The sequence below is a fragment of the Dipodomys merriami genome, unplaced genomic scaffold (assembly GCF_024711535.1).
Source record: "Dipodomys merriami isolate MVZ:Mamm:240054 unplaced genomic scaffold, mDipMer1.0.p SCAF_26, whole genome shotgun sequence".
NCBI lineage: Eukaryota > Metazoa > Chordata > Mammalia > Rodentia > Heteromyidae > Dipodomys > Dipodomys merriami.
In genome coordinates this window covers 15,173,683-15,192,896 of record NW_027204048.1, presented here as the reverse complement: position 1 = coordinate 15,192,896, position 19,214 = coordinate 15,173,683, and the positions used below count along the sequence as shown (strand labels likewise).

General features: G+C 37.3%; 1 protein-coding gene across 3 annotated transcripts in view; it reads right to left on the bottom strand.

The window, feature by feature from the left end:
* The window catches only part of Gda (guanine deaminase), an 81,057-nt gene that overhangs the window by 10,634 nt on the left and 51,209 nt on the right, over positions 1–19,214 (bottom strand). For all 3 annotated transcript variants that reach the window (XM_070035746.1, XM_070035747.1, XM_070035749.1), the window contains exons 7-11: positions 18,273–18,380; positions 15,097–15,204; positions 12,557–12,654; positions 9,781–9,848; positions 838–984 (exon numbers count right to left, since the gene is read on the bottom strand). In XM_070035746.1, the coding sequence (XP_069891847.1) occupies positions 838–984; positions 9,781–9,848; positions 12,557–12,654; positions 15,097–15,204; positions 18,273–18,380 (529 nt within the window). The remainder of the gene's footprint in view (positions 1–837; positions 985–9,780; positions 9,849–12,556; positions 12,655–15,096; positions 15,205–18,272; positions 18,381–19,214) is intronic.

Here is a 19,214-nt window from a genome sequence, read left to right as displayed (position 1 = left end):
TGATTTTATGGTAATTTCACTGTCAAAAAAGGCACTATATGTTCAATAGAACTTAAGGCAGTATGGTTATAGTTTCCATTTTTCACATAAAAATGCAGCTAAGCTTGAGAATTAAGGAAAGCTGATGAGCAATATTTGCATATCAACTAATTATAATTTTACGTCTTTCTCCCTTTAAAGAGACTTTGGTGATTATTATCCATATATTCATAAACCAAACACAGAGGCTACCCAGAGACTTGCATAGGTTAACACAGTGGAGGGGGTGTTAGGTAGGAGTATTCATCTTAGCATTAGATTTTCTTGATTCAAATCTTGGCACATTGTATCTTAATTGATATGTACACCTCATTTAGCTTCTCTGTGAAATAAATAATTGGTTTTGAGGCTCCAGTAAGGACTTGAATATAGTGCATTACCTGGTACCTTTTCAGATAATAAGAGCTCAATAGACATAATTATCTTTTGCACTATTAAGATTATCACACAGGCTGAGAGAGAGCACGTATCTGATACAATGGAAGAATGGATACATTTTAAAGAATTCATCTGCATGTGACTAATGTAAATATCCATTGAGGAGATGATAATCATGTATCACCTATGACTATGACAATCATGTATAATCAGGGATCAACAGTAAATTCACTGAAAAAATGATTCTTTGACCACATAATGGAACACAGTCTTTTCTGGAAAAATTTGAGGGTGTCATAAGAGACATGATACTCATAAACATGAGATTCCCCTGACTCTACTACAATGTATCTTTACACAGTTTCTGGGACACAGATCAGCATGATTGTACATTTTGTAAGAGAGAAATAAAGTCATTACCTTGGCTTCCTCCAAGAGTAGCTAGTCTGAAGACTTCTTTGACTGTGAGGCCTTTCTCATTTACCTTATTAATTAAAAGGATATTGGAAACCATCACTGCTCTTCTGATTGCATCAAGCATGGAGTAAGAATAACCACCAGCCACATCTACAGTAGGTAAAATAAAGCCCAAGAGTAACTTTATGAGCAGAAATAAATAACAGGTAAGGACAGTAAGGTTGGTTTTGTTGTTTTTAGTGTCAGACAGATCATCTTTAACCTATCTAAAGAAGAGCTTATATCTATAAACATAGGGTAGCTACAAACCAAACCAAACCAACATTTAAATGAATTAAAGCCCATCATTAGTGTCAAACACACACACACACACACACACACACACACACACACACACACACAAACACACACACCGTTTTCTAGGGTCACTGCACCAAATTATCACAAATATTGTCAACAGAAATCTCTTCTTTCCCTCAGTTTTGGAGGTCAGAAATCTGAAATAAAAACACTTCAAGCTCACTGTTTCTACACAAGCTCAAGGACCAAGTCTTTCTTTGTCTCCTAGGCTTGAGGCAGTGGAACTCCAGCCTCTGCTTCCATCTTCAAAGAGCCTCTTCCCTGTATCTAAATGTGTCTTCCCTTTTTTGTCTCTTACAAGGACATTGGTTATTGGGTTTAGGATCTTCCTTATTTCAGAATGATTTCATCTTGATGCTTACCTTAATTATATCTACAAGATCTTTACTCCAAATGAGACCCCAGTTTCAGAGTCTGGTAGATATCTTTTTAAGGTCTCAGCTCCACCCCCTAGAATACCCAAATGGTTAACAAAATGAAGAGAAGAATCTCTGAGTGTTCATTGAGCTCCCGCAGAAAGCATTCAGAGACGACTACATAGTTGTGGAGAAAATTTCGATAATGTTTTATGTGACTTAAGCTCATAGCTCGGATCAATTATACAGGACTGTAGACCTTCACACAGTGAGACCAAAGAAGATATTCTTAGGAGAGGATTTACAAAGATTCACTAGCTATAGCCATATGATCATATAAAATGATGTTTATCTAAATGAACTCCAAGAAATGGAAACAAGATTTTATGTTATTTTGCTTTTTGATTTTTTTTAATCCTTTGTCACTTTTACCTTTTGTCTTGTACGTAAGTTTATCTGTTTGGGGGAGGGGAAGGGGAAAAGCACAGAAACTGGGACAAAGGGTGATGCATGCAGCAGTGATACTCTCTAGACACTATGTTGAACATGAACGACTCAACCTGTGGGGGAGGGGACTCGGGAGGGAAAGGAATGGGAGACAATGAGGGAAGAGGTGACACTGTTCAAAAAGAAATGTACGCATTACCTGACATGCAACTGGAACCCCTCTGTACATTACATTTATAATAACAATAAAAGAAAAGAAAAACAGCTCCGAGTTCTACATTCTAAGAACCTGATCTAATCCTCAAAGAGATTTTAGAAAATTAAAGGATATTTTTCATGATAATTTTGCAGAATGAACATATGTTTGGGGAAGTTAGCAACATAAGCAATGGTTGGTATCATTAAATGAGAAATAAAACTTTGAATAATTTAAATAAAATCCATAATCATAATTAAATTGAAATACTACTTTTGGCAAAAACAAATGTTGTAGTTATATAATTAGTTTGTATAAATGTCAAGTAAGGGAACTTATTTTATTAAAGCAAATGTTTATAGCTAATATATTTAATATAATTTATATATGTATATTTATAGCTTTTTACATGCTCACTAATTTCTGGGTAGACATAATTGTTAGACATATATAATACAAAGATAAAAAATAATTGCATACAATAAAGATTATAGCTTAATTGTATGTTCAGCTATGTTACATGTCCTTAGGTAAACTTGTATGATTCTTTCTTAAAGAAAATGCTTTTCTTTTGCTATTTTCTTTTGTTGATTTCTTATTGCCAGAGGCTCATTAGATTTTCTGAAAACTTTCATTGCATCTACTTAAGCTATTAGTTTGTGTCAATAGACAGTAATTATCCATTCAATATCCACATCACTCCATTATATATAATAATATAATTACTACATGTTAATTAAAAAGAATAAATCGATTTTTAAAGAATTCATGCCAAATACCTAGTGGTCCCAAAGAAGTACTCAATGGTTATTCAATGTTGAGAATCAGTCTGATTTATTTAATCAAATATGTTTGGTTTAGTTAATATGCTTGATTTATTTTAATCTTTAATACAATACTATAAGAAATTTACTACAATTAATTCCATTTGAGAGACAAAAGCAACAAGGTCCAGTGACCATGTCACTCTGACAAGGTAACTTGCTTTCTAGGTAGTGTCTGACTGAGAACTGGAATTTGGGATGTTTTAACATTCAGAGGTGTCTCCACTTCAAAGTAAGCTCTCAGATCTGATGATTTGCCAAATTTATCTTGGAATCTATCTTTTTGATAGATAATCTTTTCAGGTTCCTTTGTGAAGTTGCTGAATTAGAGGCAACAAAGCATAACTTTAGGAGCTTAACCTTTTTTAAATTTTGTTTTGTTTTTAAATAAGTAGAAGCCAGGTCCTGGGGGCTCACTCCTAGCTACTCAGGAGGATCATTGTAGTTCAAAGCCAGCCAGGCAAGAAAGTCTGAAAGACTCTTATCTCAGTTAACCAGCAAAAAGCTCAGTAATTTTGCCTTGAGCTAAAAGAATAAGAGAAGGGCTCAGGACCCAAATTCAAGACTCAGTACTGGTACTGCCTCTGCCCCCCACCCCCACCCCAAAGTGGGTAATACTTGCATGTATTTATAATTTACACTGTGGTATTTTCATTTTGTTTTTCAGGGCTGGGATTAAATTTAGGGCTTCCTGCGTGCTAGGCAAGTACTCAATGCACTTTGTGTGACATTTTGATATATGGATACATTGTGAGGAAATTAAATCAGGCAATTATCATATGCATTATTTTGCATACTTAAAAACTACAGTAAAACATTTAAAATCTGCTCTTAGCATTTTTCAAGTATGGAACATTGTTATTAATGATAGGCATTGTGATATACAATAGCTCTTTTGAACTTTCTTCTATCTAACTGAACCTCTTTTTTTTTTTGTCGGTCATAGGGGCTGAACTCTGGGCCTGGGCGCTGTCCCTCAGCTCTTCAGCACAAGGCTAGCGCTCTACCACTTGAGCCATAGTGCCACTTCTGGCTTTTTTCTGCATATGTGGTGCTGAGGAATTGAACCCAGGGCCTCATGCATGTGAGACAAGCACTCTACCACTGAGCCACCTTCCCAGCCCTAATTGAATGTTTTACATCAAAATCTGCATCATTAAAAAGCAAAAGATAATTCTAATATGTGGCCATTTTTGTAAGTTATTTACTGCTTTGAGCTGACTTTTAAAGTTGAAGCTACTTCCTCAAATACATTTTTCTTAAAAAAAATTGTTCCAATTCCTTGTCCACAGTATAAGTTGAATTGTTTTGGAACTTTAAATTATTTTTTTAAATTATTTTTGTTTATTTTTAATTTTTCCTGTTTTCACTCACTGCAGGGAAGTCTTTTTTTAATTAATAAGTTTTTTTTATTGTGAAAATACCATACAGAAGGGTTACAATTACATGAGTAAGGTAATCAGTACATTTCTTATCAAAAATTGTTGCCTCCTCCTTTGTTTCCCCTTACCGCCCCTTGCCGAAGTTGTAAAGTTCATTTTTCAATGTAACGTCTTGTACATCTCATTATTGCAATGGGTTCACTTGTATCCCTATTTAAACAATTTTTTTCCCCTTCCCCTCCACAAATTACACCAACATCAAATACAGTGAAAACAGGGGTTATACCATTGGGGAGGGACATACAAAGCAAGAAAGAAATATTTTATAAATATATTAGAAACAATAGCAAGAAAGAAAAACAATTTGAATCCTTATCTTGGGGTTCATTTCACCTAACATCAACTTATCTGACTGTTTCTGCTTGTCTCAGACATATACTAGTTATTGCAGATAAGGGAAACCATGGGACCTATGTTTCTTTGGGCCTGGCTTACTTCATTTAATATAATTTTTTCCAAGCCTTTCCATTTCCTAACAAATGGGGCAATGTCATTCTTTCTGATGGAGGCATAGAATTCCATTGTGTATATATACCACATTTTCTTGATCCATTCACCTACTGAGGGGCATATGGGTTGGTTCCATATCTTAGCTATGGTAAATAATGCTACAATAAACATAGTTGTGCTGGTAGCTTTAGTATGGTCTTGTTTGTAATCGTTCGGGTAAATGCCCAGAAGTGGGATTGCTGGGTTATAGTCTTATTTGTCATTGAATAATGATTCAGACCAAATAGACATGAGTTTGAGTAATGGCTGTTTAACTTCCTTAGTTACAGAATAATTGAGAAGCCAACAATCTCTTTGAGTCTCAGTTGGCTTATCTGTAAAAAATGGAGGAAATAGGTTTTTCTTAAGAGTATTAAAAATATTATGTGCAATGTTAGAAACATTAATTTTAATCATAGCATCAAACTAAGAAAATGAAAACATTTGGGGAATAATATAGATTAAACTTTGAGAATTTACTCCAGTGTTTCCTTCTTGAATAAAGAAAATGTTACATATAGTTACACAGTGAAAATTAGTATATATTTTCTCTTGAAGTATATTTTTGCTTTCATTTTCAAAGATCTTTTTAATATTTAAAATAATTTATCTCAGAGCTTTATTAATGTACATAGTACTCTTTTCTTTCTTTCTTTCTCTTTGTTCTAATTCTGGCACTTGAACTCAGGGCCTCATTCACTCAGTTTTTTCCACTCACAGCTGGTGCTCTACCACTTGAACCACACTTTCACTTCCAGGTTTGTTTGTTTTTTTGTCAGTCATGTGTCTTGAACTCTGGGCTTGGGCTCTGTTCCTGAGCTCTTCAGCTCAAGGCTAGTGCTCTACCACTTGAGCCACAGCACCACTTCCAGTTTTCTGAGTGGTTTATTGGAGACGAGTCTCATAGATTTTCCTGCCCAGGCTGGCTTTGAACCATGATCCTCAGATCTCAGCCTCCTAAGTAGCTAGGATTACCGGCGCCCAGCTACTTCCAGGACTTTTTGCAGGTTCATTGGAGTCAAGAGCTAATAGAGTCATTTGGGCTGGCTCTGAACCTTGATGTCAAATCTCACCCTCGTATCATTTTTAAAATTTTCAATAATATATTTATTTGATTCCATATGTCCATGGTTATATCACTTTGACAGGTAACAGAGGTCTATAAGCAAAAGAGAAATGCAAGAAAAAGAAAGAAAACAAAAAAAAAGAAGAAAGGAAGAAAGCGAAGAAGGAAGGAAAAGGAAAAGGAAGGAAGGGAAAAAGGAAGGAAGGGGAAGAGGGATGAAGAGAGGGAGGGGGGAGAAATCTAAAATGGAGGAATCAATCACAAGGTCTCTGACAGAAAAACATTGCAATTAAAATCGTCAACACAGAGATGATCAACCTATGTGTACCGTACTTTTTTTTTTTAGAACAATAACACTTTTCCAGATTCCCTAACCCACATTCTCACTATTCCCAATACTAAGCAGAAGTGTGTAGTCCATGTTGTCCTTTCTACTACTATTATTATTATTAGCACCTATTAACTTTACAAAGCAACGAGTTTCTCTGTGGCATTTCCATGCACACATCTATCAAGCTTCGATCATGTCCCTCTCCCTTCTCTTTTCCTCTTCCTTTTATTCCATCCTCCAGTTCCCTTCCCAGACCCCCAAAATCTCTCTTCTTCCAGGTCATATTCGTTTATTTATTCATTTGTTTAGTTGCCACATATGAGATAAACATATAATAGTTGTCTCTTGGTGTCTGACTTATTTGGACAATTACAGCTTTTGCACTATTGATTCCCTATACAATGGCCCTTTCCTCTCTCTAGATGACAGCAGTTTTCAATTTTTTCCAAAGGGTTCTGACAAGAATATTTTCTAAGCCCTCACATAGCGGAGAGCTTTGCTTCCTTCAAACATGAGGGAAAATTTGGCTAGACATAGTATTATGGACTAATTATGGATTTGCCTCCAACTCTGCCTTGCCTTTGGTATTGTGTATACCAACAAAAGCATCTGAAAGAAAACTGGCATTTAATCATTTGGTTGACAACTGATTTTTTTTCCTTGCATCAATGCTTCAGGAATTGGCTTTTCTCATAATTAAACTATCCTGGATTTAATTATCTTGCCATAACATGCTCCTTTATTTCAGTCCACTGCAGGAGAGGATTTCCCATAGTATGAGGTTAAATATCTTCTCAATAGTATTAGGAGAAACTGAGACATAAACCTCATATTTAGAAAATAATGGAATACAAGGTGGCTATACAAAACCATAAGGAAATAGCATTCCCCAGGTTAATGAACGAATGCATCAAACTTAAGCAAACATCTGGTCAATAAATAGCATTGCTCCCTCCTCTTTCAGTGAATCTTGATTGACCAATGATAAGTGTCAGGTGTGGTATCAACCACTGTGCATGTGTTTTTTATCCTTTTAACGTTCAAAACAAGCTCATCAGATAGATATTGCTACAAGTGCTACTGTTATTATTGCTGTAGAAGTCAGGAAGTAAGTCCTTATCTAAGATACGAGAGCAATTTGCTTAAGCTGTTAGATCTCATACATGACAGCAAAGGCTTTCCCTATATTTTCTAGGCCAGAGCTGTATAGCTCAAGGTCAAGAAGTGGAGTCATGTGATGAATGTTAAATCCTGGGAACCAAATCCTAGGAGAAGCTAGAAGCAAAACCAATGAAATGTTGGTATATTTGCTATATTTTTCTCATTAACTATCTGCAGTGGACTCTTTGGAGTCATTAAGGTTTTTCAGTCATTAAGGTTTTCTTGTAAAGGTAAAAATAACTAAAATCTTATTTCCATATACTGGGAAATGTCCACAATTTAAGGCTGGAATTAAACAATTAAAACCCATTGTAACAATGAGATATACAAGACACTATGTTGAAAATGAACTTTACAACTTTGGCTGGGGGTGGGGGCGGTAAGTTGTGGAGGTGGGAGGGAAGGGATGGTACGGGAAAAACAAAGGAGGAGGCAACAATGGTCGATAGGAAATGTACTCATTACCTTGCTCATGTAACAGTAACCCCTTTGTACAGTATTTTTACAATAAAAATGTACAAAAAAATCTAAACTAGCAAAAATAAATACTTTAATTGTATAAAAAACTGGTATAAAGCCTGTCATCTAATGTATTACTTGAAAATATATATGTATATATATAATCATGTACATATTTATGTGTTTTACCAATTCATTGATTAATATAAAGTGTCTCATTATGACAAACTGAGATTTGAGCTGTTGCCGAAAACAATTAATAAAAACCCAACAACCCCGGAGTATCAACATGTACTATAGCTTGAGGCTCTAAAATATCAGGATGACAAATACATCAAGAACAAAAAATAAAAGCATCACATGAGCTCAGTCATATGTGGACTCTAGGAAAATGGCTGATTTCATATAAAGGTGGTTACTACCAGAGACTGGAGAAAAGAGGAGAAAGAGAGAGCTGGGAAAAGGTTAGTGACAAGATAGTAAGTTTAGTTATGCAGAGGAAAAAGTCCTGGTATATTATTGCATAATACATTGACTACAATTAGTGATACTGAACTGTACTATATGTTTCAAAGCATCTAGAAGAAAACTATTGATATGCTTACCACCACTAAATAGAGATGTTTGAAGAGATAGATATGCTTACTCTGATTTAAATATTAGACAACATATTCCACAGTTAGAAATATCACATGGTACTCCACTTGTCTAAGACTTTTCAGGATGATAGAAACAAAATTTTAAAAAATAGAAAATGAGTCTTTAGGCTCTATAAGACTCCTTTCCCTCCACTTTTAACATAAACTTTCGTTTGATTAGACCCAGTGACACAGGATATGAAGATTCCTGGTATTTGGGCCTAATCGTCACTTTCAGTGAACAATTTAAATGCCCGGGGAGAAGCAGGGACTGCTAATCAAGCATCCACCGGGATGTCCTTCAGCTTGGTCCACGTCAGCTGGCCTGTGGGAAGTCAGCACTCTTTTGGCCAAACTCTGTTTAAAAGCAGAACTGGTTCTTACCATACCTGAGAATTCTCAGTGCTGGTACAGATGAAACTGTACCTTACATGGCAAAGTCAAATAGACTTTCTTTTGAGGTGTGTTTGTGTTGACAAAATCATTGCAAAATTCAAATCCAAATCACAAAACGCGAGTACAAATCCAAATCATTAAAACTTAGCCAGAAGTATGAAATAAAAGGGAGAGGAAAAAACTCAAAAACTTAAAAACAACAACAAAAATAAAACCAAAACCAAAACCACAAGCCTGTACAACATTGGAGAAGGAATTATCATTCACAGCTCAAATGCTAACATCAAACAGGGAGAATGAGTTTTGTAGATGAGTGTGGTCAACCTTTTCCCTTTGCATATATCCATTCCAGCCTTTCTTATTTGGTCAGACACTTATGAAGATGTCACTACCGGATAACAGAATTAGTATTTCGTTTGTTATTGTTTGAGTTCTTCTTTGTGTGCAGGTACTGGGCCTTGAACTCGGGGCTTCATGCTCTCACATGGCCTTTTTACTAAAGGCTGGCCCTCTACCACTGGTACCAAACCTCCATTTCCAGCTTTCTGCTGGCTAACTGGAGATAAGAGTCTCACAGACTTTTTATGCCCAGGCTGGCTTTGAACCGCAATCCTCAGATCTCAGCCCTTGGGTAGCTAGGATTACAGGTGTGAGCTACCAGTGCCTTACTAAAGTTACTATTTCCCAGCACAGGACTGCTGCCTGCAAATTAGTCCTATTAGATAGCTGTTCCTTCATTGGTTGACCACTTTGCCATAAAGTTAAAGGGTGAATTACTAACCTGTTCCCAGCCCTATCTTCACTTTGTGTTTCAGGACTTCTAGAACATTCAGCAAGCCACTGCTCAGCCTGTAGAGAGAGAAAAGAGAAGCTGTCACTCAGAGGAGATCCATGAGCTTCTACCAACAGGCCACTGATCATCCTGATTATGTTATCACTGAAAATCGAGTGTACTCTTCCATCAACTCTAATGCCTACACAAACACTTGAGTCAAACCAGAACGGCCAAATGCTAGTAGAAAGGACTATGAAAAGGGTTTAATCCTTGGGCCAAGCTTCCTGTCAGGAACATATAAAGTAGCAAGAACCAGAAGGAAAAAATAGAGGATCATTTGTATGAAAACAAAAAAAAGATAAACAAATTAAACCTTATAATTAGTCCATAAGCCTTCTCTGTCTCAAATATTTTTTTTTTGCCAAACCACCTTTCTGTATTACAAAGTCAGAATGATCAAATCTTGGCCTCTTCCTATATTTAGATCAACTTGCTAACCTGAATGAGCAGTGACTTGTGTTAAGGCTCAGAGATGAATACCCTAAGTATTGTGCTTTGGACTTCAGAAAACAATGTCAAGAATCAACTTCACTCTCACTTTCTCCTTTCTTCCTACATCCTGCTCCTTTATCCTCTGTAAGACAAGTGACAGAGCTAGTGTATCTCAGGGTAAGAGATAGCTACTCTTCAGAAGTAGAGCTTTTGCTTAGCATGCATGAGGTCAGGGGTTCGATTCCCAGCACCATAGCTAGTACCCTCTGCCCCCCCAAACTTCTCTTTCCCAAAGCAAGTCATAAAAACTATAACCACTTTTCCGCAGAGCAAGCTATTAATCCTAGAATTACTATTCTCATCTTACCCTGTCTTTCTGTCTTATAGAAATTCTTTGTCATAATAGGTCCTAAGATAACAAAAAAGGACATACTACACACGAGGCAGGAAAAAAACTCTACACAGAGAAATTAGAAAACAAAACAAAACCCAAAACCAAACATCTAAACATCAGGCCTTTCTGGGTTTTCTCACTCAACTGAAGTTTGATCTCAGCATTAGATCAAATCCCTTTGCCCAATCAAATGTCTACAAAGTTGTGAAATCAACGCATAAAAAACATATAGCATTCTATCTTCACCTAAGGCTTTTGTGTGCACTACATGTACATCTTTGATTGTTTGATCAATTTATCGATTTACTTAAACTCTATTTATTTCTCTTGTTAACCTGCTTATAAAGATGAACCACCATTCTCAAAAGACAAAGGAAACTGAAGGACATTCTTAGAAACCCTAAGGTCAAAGCGGCTCTGCTGAAAGATTTACACGTGAACAACGACAATTTCCACATGATAACCTCCTTGAAGTTGTTGGAAAATACCATTTAACCAAGTATGAAATGGAGCTGCAAACATCAACTTGGATTGCGTTTTAACTTAGAGAATGTTGTACGGTTTTTCCAAGGGATGCTATATTCTTCTCTTAGTGTCCACGACACTATCATTAAAGTCACATGATTTCCTTTCGTGGGAGGCTTCTTTATGCTTGAAAATTCAACAGCCTCTGGAGCTCAGAGAAGCACTTCAAAATACCACCTGTGTGCCTAGTGGTTCCCCCTATACTCCTACTGACATCCCCTGCGCCATTCACAAAGTTCTAGAGTCCCAGCTGCTGACACCAATCAGCCTGAGAGGAGAACCTGCTCTGCCCCAGTTGCCGAAGGTTGAAAGTTCCAGGGAATTAATACGCCCACTTCCCCCAGCAGCTTTCCACACATCACAGCTGAGTGCTCAGATCTACCCCATCGCTCTGTGATTGGGTTTGTGAAGAATGAAACTGGACAAATCCACAAAGTGATCCATGACCCATTCCTTATTGCTTTCCCCTTTTTCTGCCTTATTCTTCCATCAAGGTACTTTGGAAGATCATTTCCCAAATAAATTATTGGTGCGAGCAGGGATTTTTAATCTAGCATCTGTGGACTAGCATCATGGGATTTATGAGGTCCCTACAATTAGATGTCACCTAGGGACTGTTTGTGTTGGTTTTTCTTTCCCTCAGTACTGGAGTTTGAAGTCAAGGCTTCATATTGCTAGAGAAATGCTCTACCACATGCCCTAGCCACTCACTAGCCCTTTTCTGTTTGTTTGTTTTGGAGAGGGTCTTGTATTTCTGCTTCAGCAGGCTTTGGATGGGGGTCCTCCCAATCTCTGCCTCCAAAGCATCTGGGATCACAGGGTTAAGCCCTGTTCCTGGCTTTCCCTAGGGATGTAAGTTATCATTCTTCTCTGACTCACTTATGAATCCATAACCTTTCAAAAGGTTAACAAGTGTTACCCATAAAGCTTTTATAGTCTGTAGGATTATAATTGGTAGAGGTCCCTTCTAGGCTCTGCTTTATGAGCTGGCATCCCAACAGACTAAGCAGCTTCGACCAGCACTACAGTCTCTTCAAACTGGAACATCTGGAACACTGGCTGCCCTCGGCATTCTTCCAGTCTCCGGCTGTAAATCCTTAGCGCTACTGGTGTAAACTCCATGTGTTGAACTTGCTATTGTCCTTTTCTGTGCAGACACAGAGATTTCAGAAGACAAGGTGCTCTTCAGATGCAAACTCTGTAAAAGACTTCTTGTAAGTGCTCTGATTCCTTCCCCCCACCCCCGATTCTCAGGTAGCACAGTAAAAAGGCCATCCAGCAACTATCTGTCCCGATAGAATACATAACTACAGCAGACAGTCGTCAATACAGCACAGTCTATCATCTCCCAAACAATCATTGCCTACTTACGACAAATTAGAATTAGGACAGTGTGAGATGGAGGCTCCTCGTTCACTGAATACGGTAAGTTCTTCTGAAGACAGATAGCAAGCATGCGCCATCACCGTCTGGAAAGAAGACAGTGAGACATGGAGTTTATCACTCAGACACTTACTTACAGTAAGACTCACAACCAGGTATCACGAGGAGAGGCAGAGCTGTGGCTTGACCATAACAGTATTTACAGAGACAATTAGGATTCTCCAAAGAGACAACGTCATCTCTGGGTTCAAATTCTATACCTCAAGAACAAAAAGGAGGGCTGGGAAGGTGGCTCAGTGGTAGAGCGCTTGCCTTGCATGCCTGAGGCCCTGGGTTCAATTCCTCAGCACCACATAAGCAAATAGAAAAAAGCTGGAAGTGGCGCTGTGGCTCAAGTGGTAGAGCACTAGCCTTGAGCTGAAGAGCTGAGGGACAGCACCCAGGCCCAGAGTTCAGGCCCCACAATCGGACCCAAACAACAACAACAACAACAAAAACAAAAGGTACTGGGGCTGGGAAGGTGGCTCAGTGGTAGAGCGCTTGCCTTGCATGCTCGAGGCCCTGGGTTCGATTCCTCAGCACCACATAAGCAAAAAGAAAAAAGCCGGAAGTGGCACTGTGGCTCAAGTGGGTAGAGCGCTAGCCTTGAGCTGAAGAGCTGAGGGACAGCGCCCAGGCCCAGAGTTCAGGACCCACGACCGGACCAAAAAAAAAACAAAAAAACAAAAAAAAAAAAACAAAAGGTACTGTGAAAGCATTTTATTTCAAGATTCTCAGCAAATGTGTTGGTCATATTCTTTCTTCTTCGTCTTTTGCTTTTCTTTCTTCCTTCCTTCCTTCCTTCCTTCCTTCCTTCCTTCCTTCCTTCCTTCCTTTCTTTCTTTCTTTCTTTCTTTCTTTCTTTCTTTCTTTCTTTCTTCCTTTTCCTTCCTTTTATTCATTTATTTTGAGGTACTGGGGTTAAATCCAGGGCCTCTTGCACACTAAATAAACACTGCATTGTCTAGCTTTATCCCTAGCTTTGAATCTTTGATATGCTCCTTTGCATTTATTTGATCTATAAAATAATGAGGGCGGGTTCCAGGCAAGGATGACATAGAATATTAGTCCGTTTGGAAATACTGTTGTATCATCTCTACTTTAGAAAATTGTCATGTTGCTTTCTTTACTACGTTTTTGCATGGAACTCACAGTAGTTGTACCAGAAGCTATACTCATTTCTATTCTACTCAGAGCTTTGTAGCAGTATATGGAAGCTAAGCAATGATTCTGCACCTAAACATTATTTCAGCTCCCAGTGTTAATATAGGCACCAGTGGTTCTGGATACATTCCACCAAATAAACTTGGAAATAGAAATGTAAACTAGGAAATGGAATAAAGCATGAACCAAGAAGGTAAATGGATCCCAGAATAAATCTTTAGTCTGGTGATAATTGTCTTCCATATGACTTGACTCCCTCAACATTCCTCTTCCCTCAGGAAAACAACACTGTAGCCATGGTTCAGTGACCACAGAAGTATTTATTAAAATAAAGCTTTCTTAATCCCTGTGCAAATCAAATTAATATGCAAATTAAAGATTAATTTATTAATCAGATGTAAATATATGCAAAGGATGATGGAAATTATGATGTACCATATACATGATTCATGCAGAATATTAACTTTCCAAACAGCTACTTTATAACTCTTTTCAGAGTCACTGAGAAATTATTTGTTACAATAAACTCTCAAGTAGTGTGTACATTAAATTGAAGGCCAAGGCCAAAGGATATAATTATGATGGGATCTCTCATCACTCATGTCACTTTTAATTACTTATAAAGGTAATACATTTTAATTTTTTTAATCTCGAGCTTAAAAATAAAATGTAGAAATCTCTTCTACTATCTCCCTCAAGAAGAGTCATTTTAAAAATTCAGTATGTCGGGCTGGGAAGGTGGCTCAGTAGTAGAGTGTGTGCTTTGCATGCGTGAGGCCTGGGGTTCGATTCCTCAGCACCACATAAGCAGAAAAAGCCGGAAGTGGCGCTGTGGCTCAAGTAGTAGAATGCTAGCCTTGAGCTGAAGATCTGAGGGACAGCGCCCAGGCCGAGTTCAGACCCCACAACCGACAGAAAAAAAAATCAGTATGTGCATCTTAGAGTTTTCTATGTGAAAATATATTTATACATCTCCCCTTTACATCAACAACATTGCATATGTTTCCTTGGAAGGCTGTATATGCATTCTTTCTAGGTTAGGTCTTCTAACTCAAAGGCAGGTACATTTACACAGTAACGATGCTGTCAAAATGGACCAAGTGACATTCCTACTTTCAAAAAAAAAGCCTTTAAATGTATTAATGGGAATGAAACTCCATAATCTACTACGTACCTCCCTCCTTCCCCCTCCCCCCACCCTTTGGCTTTACTCTAGTTTGGAAAATATATGCACACCACAGAAGTTTGAAGATTACCACTGAAAATATAAAATTGAGACAGATATGACCTACTTTATACAGATTACATTGTAATAGAGAAGTTACCTTATTTGTCAGAAGATTGTTTTTATCGTAGATATCTGTGTAGTTTTTATAACTGGGGTGTAAGTTTTTCACAGCTTCAACTTCATCCCGATTTTCACTTATATGGCTCTGCAAGAAAAAAAAATTCTCATTTTTTTCAACATATTAGAAAAACATGTACTTCCTGTGGGAAAATAGTGTGGCTGATTTATTCCTCTTAGTGTAAGAAAAACAACAGTTATTATATGCATATAAGTAATAATATACTTGATAAAGAAACTGAGTATCATGAACATGATGGGTACATGTGTATAATATGTTAAGACAAAATTTTCCAGCAGAGTTTTAAAGGAAAAATAAGATATAAAGGAAAAATAGATATAAAGCACTTCTTAAAGAGAATCAACAGCCTAGTTATTTTCTGAAGACCTGTCTTCTGACATTGGCTACTTAAGGGAGTTCAGTGTCTATTAAGAAGACAGTCAACAAGGTTCACTCCTAAGAAAACTGGAATTTGAGCAAAGACATTTGAGTTCGAGCCCAGCTTTTGAGCTTCATTGTGTGTTTTAGGGAATTAATTCTTTTCTTTGAGCTTCCATTTTCTCACCTCTCAAATGAAAGATTTCAGCTAGATGAGTGATTTTTTCCAAACTATTTTAGTTACTAATGTATTATTGATGGGTTTTATTCATATTAGAAAATTCGCAGAAGGGGGAGAGAATACAGTAACAAATATAGTGTCTATCCTACAAAAATAAGGAACGTGAGGGGAGGAGGAGGGATTGAGAGGTGCTTGCGAAGGCTGAAAAGAGTGACCTTGATCAAGACACATGAAGCGCTCTGTCGAATGGCAACTCTTTTATACAACTACTTAAAGATAATAAAAATATTAAGAGAGCCGGGCATCGGTAACTCACACCTGTAATCCTAGCTACTCAGGAGACTGAGATCTGAGGATCGCAGTTCAGAACCAACTGGGGCAGGAATGCCTGTGAGACTCTTATCTCCACTTAACCACCAGAAAACCGGAAGTGGCGCTGTGGCTCAAGTGGTAGAGCGCTAGCCTTGAGCTGAAGAGCTGAGGGACAGTGCCCAGGCCCAGAGTTCAAGCCCCACAACCAACAAATATATATATATATATATATATATATATATATATATATATATGAGACATTCAATGTATATCCTGCAAAATTAAGAAACGTGAAGGAAGGGGTGGATTGGGAGGAATGGGTAAGAATATTGAAAGGAGTAACATTGATCAACATGCACTGTATTCATAAATGGCCTCATTAAATGGCAACTCCTTTGCACAACTACTTAAAGATATTTTTAAAAAAGAATAAATCAAGAAGAAAGAAAGAGAAAAATCACAGGAATAGAATCCACAGAAGACATAAACAAGTTTCCTTTCAGGATGAAACATCACTGGAATGCACACTCTGTCTCCAGTCTGTCTCTTTTGTATGTTTTCCGAATGGAATCTGCATAAAGCAGTTTGGAAATGATTGAGCTGGACAATATAGCCATTGTGAAGCAAGAACCCATAAGAAAGCCTATGTAAGCAAAGCAAGTGAATCTCAGGCCCCTACCCTGGTCTTTCTCTACAGCAACACCATATCTGAGAGGACATAAAGTATTTTTGAGACAGGATATTTAAGAGTGACCACCCCAACACCTAGCTTAAAACAAAAATCATTTCAGACCAATTGGTGATGAGTATATATTATGAGAAATAATTCATAAGCAATTAGACACCTTCAAGAATGGCATTGCAGTTTCTCTTTTATCATAATAGAATGCAATAACTAAAAGAAAACGTAGCAACACTCTAAAAACTAGTATTAAATCTTGTATAAGGAGCTCTAGTCCTGACAAAAGAAAACCCCAGCCTATTGGTAAAACACAAGAACTAGAAGGCAAAGAAAGGCAACCAGAGAATTCATAATTCATATCATTTAGGTAATTGTTGTTGGTGGTGGTCCTGGTGCTTGAACTAAGGGTCTGAGCGCTGTCCCTGAGCTCTTTTTGTTTAAAACTACTGTTCTTTCACTTTGAGCTACAGCTCCAGTTCCCATTTTCTGGTGGTTAACTGAAGCTAAGAGTCTCACAACTTTCTTATGCAGGCTGGCTTTGAACCACTATCCTCAAGTATCTCAACCTCCTAAGTAGCTAGGATTATAGGTGTAAGCCCCCAGCACCCGATTCTATACAGGTTATTGATAATTAGTGTATAGACTTTTGGGAAGTCTATTGGGAATAGACTCACATTGCATGACTTTTTAAATTTAATTTTCATGTATTTTAAAGTATTTGTGTTTTATTTTTTTTGAAGAAAAGAAGCATTCTGTTTTCAGAGTAGAAATATCATTTGGAGTTTGAATTTTATCATCATGGGATAATTCTGTGAAATAGAATCCAAGATTCAAATGATATCTACCACAAAAATAATAATAGGAAGACTAGTTAATGGGGCCTAATAAATCAGATCTTTAAAAAAAAGTGAGTAAATAAAAGCATTCAACAAAATGACAAAGAATCAGCATGTTGCCTTTGCTCTGATTTGCCTTTTTCTCTAAGATGATCAACTCTCAAGAAGAGAAAATTTAATATAGTATGTAATTAAGCTTGGATAGAGGAAGGGAGTTCCCAATTTAAGCCAGCTGTAAGATTTTTTTTAGTGTTTTATTGCTAACTTGCAACAACTTAATGATAAAGTAAGATATACTTTTTTTTTGTTCCTGACCTCAAATTAAGAAACTCAGAACAAAAGGACTTTTAAATGCATTTTTGTAACATTGAAATTAGACTTTTAAATTTTTTTTCAAATAATAGCTGGTTCCTCTAAGAATGAATGTATGGAACACGGAAGAAGGTATCAACTGAAAGTGAAGAAGTACTTTAAACGTATTCAGCAGGATGCACGTCCTCTGCTCCTGCTCTTGCTATTACTTATACAGATAGGTCAGTCTCTTTTAAGAATGATCACACAATGTTGCAGGTAAAAGCAACTTCTGGTTTCTTTCCTACAGAATAAAGAATTGGATTATGTGACATCACAAAGATATCCTGCCCCCCAAAGGATTTTAAAACATGAGATATCAGCAGAACACTGGACATGATTGGAGGCTATGATTTAGAATGCTGAGAAATCTTACAGATCTGCACAGAGGAAGGAGCAGAAGAAAAATACCTACCTGAATGTGTAGATCATGGGTCTTTGCAATATTACCAAGTCCACCCAACAAAGTCTCAGAGCAGGAAAGGGAAAAACGGGGTGTCACTATGGGCTTCACCCTAGAATACTGGAAAAATATATATTTTAGTCTTGTGAGAAGCTAGGATAACAAATGCAAGCCTCTAGGACCCAGCTCCATTTTCTCCCTCTTTTAAAAATTAATTTAGTTTATTGTTATTATGGATTACAATTACATGAGTCAGGTCATGAGCACATTTCCTTTCGCACAGTGTCTTCTGTTCCCTCACTCTCTCCCAGTCCCTCCATGCATTTCTACCCATAAGTTGCAAAGTTCACTTTCATCAGGGTCCGGTGAGCTCCTCTGCTCTTTATATTTATATAAAATTATATATATACATATATATATATAAATGAACTCCAAGATATGGAAACAAGGGCTCTCTCTTTTATATTTCTAGCTTTGATGATTATGTCTCTTTTTCTTTATGTGTGGTGTAGTTACAGGTATATCTTCAGGAGGTGGAGAGAGTAGAGAACTCCACCCATGAGTTTCATCAGTGTCCAGTGAGCTCCTCTACTCTTTATAATTATATAAAATTATATATGCATATATATATAAATGAACTCCAAGATATGGAAACAAGAGCGCTCTCTTCTGAGTGTCTATTTTGGATGATTCTGTCTTTTTTTTTTTGTTTCTGGTATAGTTACATGTATATCTTCCGGAGCGGGGAGGGTACAGGACTCTATGGAAAAAAGGTGAATATATTTTTTAATTGGGAAGGCCTGTATGGGTAACATGAACAGATGGCATATACTCAATTGGATATCACCTAAAAAGTTGACTTATACCCTTCTGTTTTTTTTTTCCTGGTTGATCATGGGGCTTGAACTCTGGGCCTGGGCGCTGTCCCTCAGCTCTTCAGCTCAAGGCTAGCAC